We start from the raw sequence: 4186 nt of genomic DNA on the forward strand, positions 1-4186 counted from the left end.
CGGGCCGGGGGTGGGTGGGAGGCTCCGGAGGGCAGGGATGCAGGGAAGGGATGCGTGGAAGGGATGCAGGGAAGGGACGCAGGGCAGGGATGCAGGGCTGGGACACGGGGCAGGGATGTGGGGCAGGGACGCGGGGCAGCGTTTCAGCCCCCCCTCTTCTGCAGACTCCAAGGAGCTCCAGCGGCCGCTGGCCCACGAGTGCCTGGGCGAAACCCTGCGCATCCTGCGCCAGGTCATCAACAAGTACCCGCTGCTCAACACCCTGGAGACCCTGACGGCCGCTGGGACCCTCATCTCCAAAGTCAAGGGTGAGATGATGGGGCTGGGAGCTCTGTCCCGCTCCCCTCCTGCCCCGTGCTGGGACCTGTGGGGCCTGGGGAGCCTGGGGAGGGGCCCAGGGAGCGGAGCTGCCCCCCGGACAGGCGGAGGGGGCGAAGGCATCGACCGCCTGCTTGCTGCGTTTTAGTTTTAAGGAAGATGTGGTGTCAGAAATGACAGAGCCCAGATCCCTGCCTGGGGGTTTCCAAGCACGGCCGCAGGCAAAACACTTCAATAATTGGATCCTGCTCCCGGCAGCACCTCGTGTTTATAACAACGGGGTCTGTGGAGCCCAGATCCTGGCCAGGGCACCACCTCCTGCCCGCGGTTACGCCAGCGGGGAGGGGGACGGCTGTGCTAACCGCAGGCAGAGCACAACACTCTGCGTCACCGCGCCGCTTCCTGGACGCACAACAGCAACCGCGAGGGGACAGGAAGCCTCGTGGCGGGTGGCAGGAGGGCTGCCATGGGGCTGGCCCCACGCAGGGCCGGGACGGAGCGAGTTCAGGCTGCCCACGGCCCCGGGCAGAGGGGTGGGAGCAGATCTCAGCCCCCTCACCTCAGCGGGGTGGGGGGCCCAGCTCATCGGTCCCGGCACCCCAGAGGAGTCGACCCGAAAAGTGCCAGGGTCTGCCCAAAAGCCCTGGCTGCTGGTGAAGGCACCAAGAGCGTCCCTTGGCCTGGGCATCTGCCAAGCGCCGTCTGCGCCGGTTCCCGCTGACGCTGGCGGTTCCTCTTTCGGCCATGGGCGAGAGCCCTCCTGGAGGAAGGGATGCTGGAATGGGGGTGCAATGGGGGGCAGAGGCACTGCACTAGGGGAAGTCTGGCATCCCTAGGGACCATCCCCTCCTCCCCACTGCTCCCTCCAGCCCGGCTCTGACCCCGACCTATCCCCAGCCCCACAGCAGGGCTGAGCCCGGCAGGAGCTGGCGGGTCCTGCCCAAGATGGGGACAGGCGCTTGCAGCGATGGGGCTCCCACATCTCCTCCTTTCCAGGTTTCCATTATGAATCCAACAATGAGTCGGACAAGCGGGAGTTCGAGAAGGCTGTGGAGACCATCGCAGTGTCCTTCAGCAGCACGTAAGGGACTTTTGGCCCACCATCCCCTGGAGAAGGTCCCCGATGGCCCCCACTGCCCCCGCCAGCTGGGACACATCTCCACCCCTGCCCCGTCCCCTCGCCCACGCGCAGCCCCACAGTGGTTTGGGGTGGTGGTTTGGGGACTGGAGAGACCCTGTGAGGAGGGCAGATTCACTCCTCCTGCCGCTCGCACCAGCAAGTTCCTCCAGCACCAAGGAGGAACCCCAAACCCCATGGGCTCCTTCTCCTGTCCCCTCTTCGGTGCTGGCCCAAGCTCTGCTCCTCCACCCGAATTACCAAGACCTCATCACGTGGAGCTGAGCTGATGCCCATGGAAACCAGTGATGGCCCTGCTTGTCACTGCCCATCCCTTTGCTGAGCCCGGTCCTATTCCTCTTGTCACAGCGTCTCCGAGTTCCTCATGGGGGAGGTGGACAGCAGCACCATCCTCTCCATCCCACCCAGCGACCAGAACCAGGTGAGCGATGCCCGCTCCCATCGCACGGGTCTCAGGATATGCCGGGGCGATCAGACCCGGCTTGGGAAGGGGCTGAGCCCCCAGCCCCAGGCTGGTGGGATTCCCAGCTCACCTCTGAGCCCATCGGAGCTGCACGTAGGCTTTGCCTGCTTGCTCCTGTCCTCACTGGCACCCCGAGGAAGGGAGAAGCCACTTGGCAGCTCGATCCGAAGGACAAGGTGGCTCAGGAAGGGACGGAGCAGCTCTGTCAACAGAGGCAGAAAATAGGCTTCTGCTTGCTCTCCTTAGCTCTGCCCTGGTCCGGTGCATGCAGAGGGCAAGGTCTTGCTCCAGCGACATTCCCGTTGGGTCCCATGGGCCACGGGCTGGGCACAGGAGACTTCCAGCAGCAGCAGAAAGGCTCCAGCAGCTCCGAGTTTCTGCCTCCCCTCCATCTGCCAGCCCCTCCAGCGACTCCCCTTCCTCCTCTCTGATCAGTCCCTTTTCTTTCCAAATTCCCAAAGGCTATGGAGAGCCTCTACGGGGGGATCCCCGGCCCGGGAGGAGACGGCATGCCTTCGGGCATGGAAACCTATGACACGGGTAAGCAGGCAGAGGCTGGGTGCAGGGGCTGGGGGGGGGTTACCCGGCCGAGCAGAGCGGCCGTCAGGAACCAGCACCTTCCCCATCATCGCCGCGGTTCTGAGCCGGCCGTGGCTCCTCGGCCGCTGCAGCACCGGGGGCCAAGCAGGACCCCAGCACAGCACGGTGCCGGCACAGATACGGGGAGGTTTGTGCTGGAAGCCCACGGAGCTTGCAGGGGTGAGCCAGGCTGTCCTGGGGTCTTCCCGCTGCTCCAGCGTTCCTGGGAACTCGAAGGCATTTGGAGGGTGCGGATCTGGACGCAGCGGCAGCAGCACGCTCAGCGCCTCTCTCCTCTTTCTCCCCCACCTTCCCCTCGTCCCACTACAGGCCGTCCTCCTGCCGAGGAGGTGGACGTCACGCTGCAGCGCTGCGAGGGGGGGGTGGATGCTGCCCTCCAGTACGCCAAAAACATCTCCAAGTACATGAAGGACCTCATCGGCTACCTGGAGAAAAGGACCACGCTGGGTGAGGCGGGGGGCGGCGGGGGGGCGCTCTGCGGCGCGGGGCTGGGCTCCTGGAGCAGCATCAGGACAGGTAGAGGTCCTCTGCGACCACGTGCACGGGGCTGAGGGACTCAGGCTTTGCGAGGGCAGCGGTCGACTTTGTCCCTGAAGTTCTTGATTTGTTTTTCAAAAGGGACCCAATGGGCAGGGAGGTCCTGGGGTCTCGCGTGTCTTTTCACTTCCAACCTTTCTCTTCCAGAGATGGAGTTTGCCAAGGGGCTTCAGAAGATGGCAAACAGCTGCAAGCAAACCATCAGCCAGGAGGCAAGTCCACGTGTCCCTAAAGTCACCCGGCGCCCAAGCTGTCGGGCCGTAGCGGGAGCCTGTTCTGTGTCACCCGGCTTTTTGCCCCAGAGAACGAGCACGCAGCTCCCCAAAGCTCTTTGCTTGGCAAAATTCGTGCGCCCAAACCAAAGCAAAGGGCAATGCTGAGACTCCACAAAAGCTCCTCCATTGGTAGCCGATGTTCCTGCCCAGCCCTGCCAACGAGGAGAGCCTGGGCAGGCTCCCACGCCAGACATGCCCCGGCCCCTGCTCCCCAGCCCCGGCACCAGGCAGGCGACACCATGGGGCCCTTCCAGCCGCTCCGACCTCCCCCCCAGCAGTCCCTGGGCAGCCTGTGACCGCATCTTGGTGCGGGACGGGGCTCTCACCCGTACCACGCAGCCACGCTGAGCCTCTCGCTCCTCTTCCTCAAATGCAGCCCTGGAGGATGCGTCGCCTTTGCGTCCCGCTGCCGTGCTGGGGCTCAGGGTCACGCGTTTTCTCGTTTCGCAGACCAACATGCCTTTCCTGTCCATCTACCTGCTGGCCCTGGAGCAGGATATGGAGCACGGGACGTCGGTTCTGCAGGCTGCCAACACCCTGCAGCACCAAACCTTCCTCCAGGTGAGAGGACCAGGCGGCGCAGCCTCACCCGTGTGCACACAGGGACGCTCGGGCACACGGGGACGTGCTGCAGGGTGGACATGGTCTCTGTGTCCCTGGGAAGCTGTGGATGCCACCTTCCCGGGAAAGGCCACCTCGGAAGGGTCTTCCCCGGCAGCTGGGCAGCAAGGGAGGCTGCTGGTCTCCCGAGTCCTTCTGCCACAGGCAGCTCCTCCAGGAACTGGAACCCAGTTGCTGCTTGGCTCAGCCACCGCTTGGGCTCGGCATTACCCGCTCAATGAGCCCACCCGCTCA

The 4186-nt window shown here is 64.7% G+C and overlaps 1 protein-coding gene across 1 annotated transcript in view; it reads left to right on the top strand.

Moving 5' to 3' along the window:
- Window positions 1-4186, top strand: part of ARHGAP45 (Rho GTPase activating protein 45) — a 17724-nt gene that overhangs the window by 4106 nt on the left and 9432 nt on the right. The window contains exons 3-9 of the mRNA XM_035895604.1: window positions 165-308; window positions 1315-1399; window positions 1805-1877; window positions 2381-2459; window positions 2829-2966; window positions 3204-3268; window positions 3782-3892. Coding sequence (XP_035751497.1) covers window positions 165-308; window positions 1315-1399; window positions 1805-1877; window positions 2381-2459; window positions 2829-2966; window positions 3204-3268; window positions 3782-3892 — 695 coding nt within the window. The remainder of the gene's footprint in view (window positions 1-164; window positions 309-1314; window positions 1400-1804; window positions 1878-2380; window positions 2460-2828; window positions 2967-3203; window positions 3269-3781; window positions 3893-4186) is intronic.

The sequence above is a fragment of the Egretta garzetta genome, unplaced genomic scaffold (assembly GCF_000687185.1).
Source record: "Egretta garzetta isolate BGI_Z169 unplaced genomic scaffold, ASM68718v1 scaffold396, whole genome shotgun sequence".
In the NCBI taxonomy this organism is placed as follows: Eukaryota; Metazoa; Chordata; class Aves; order Pelecaniformes; family Ardeidae; genus Egretta; species Egretta garzetta.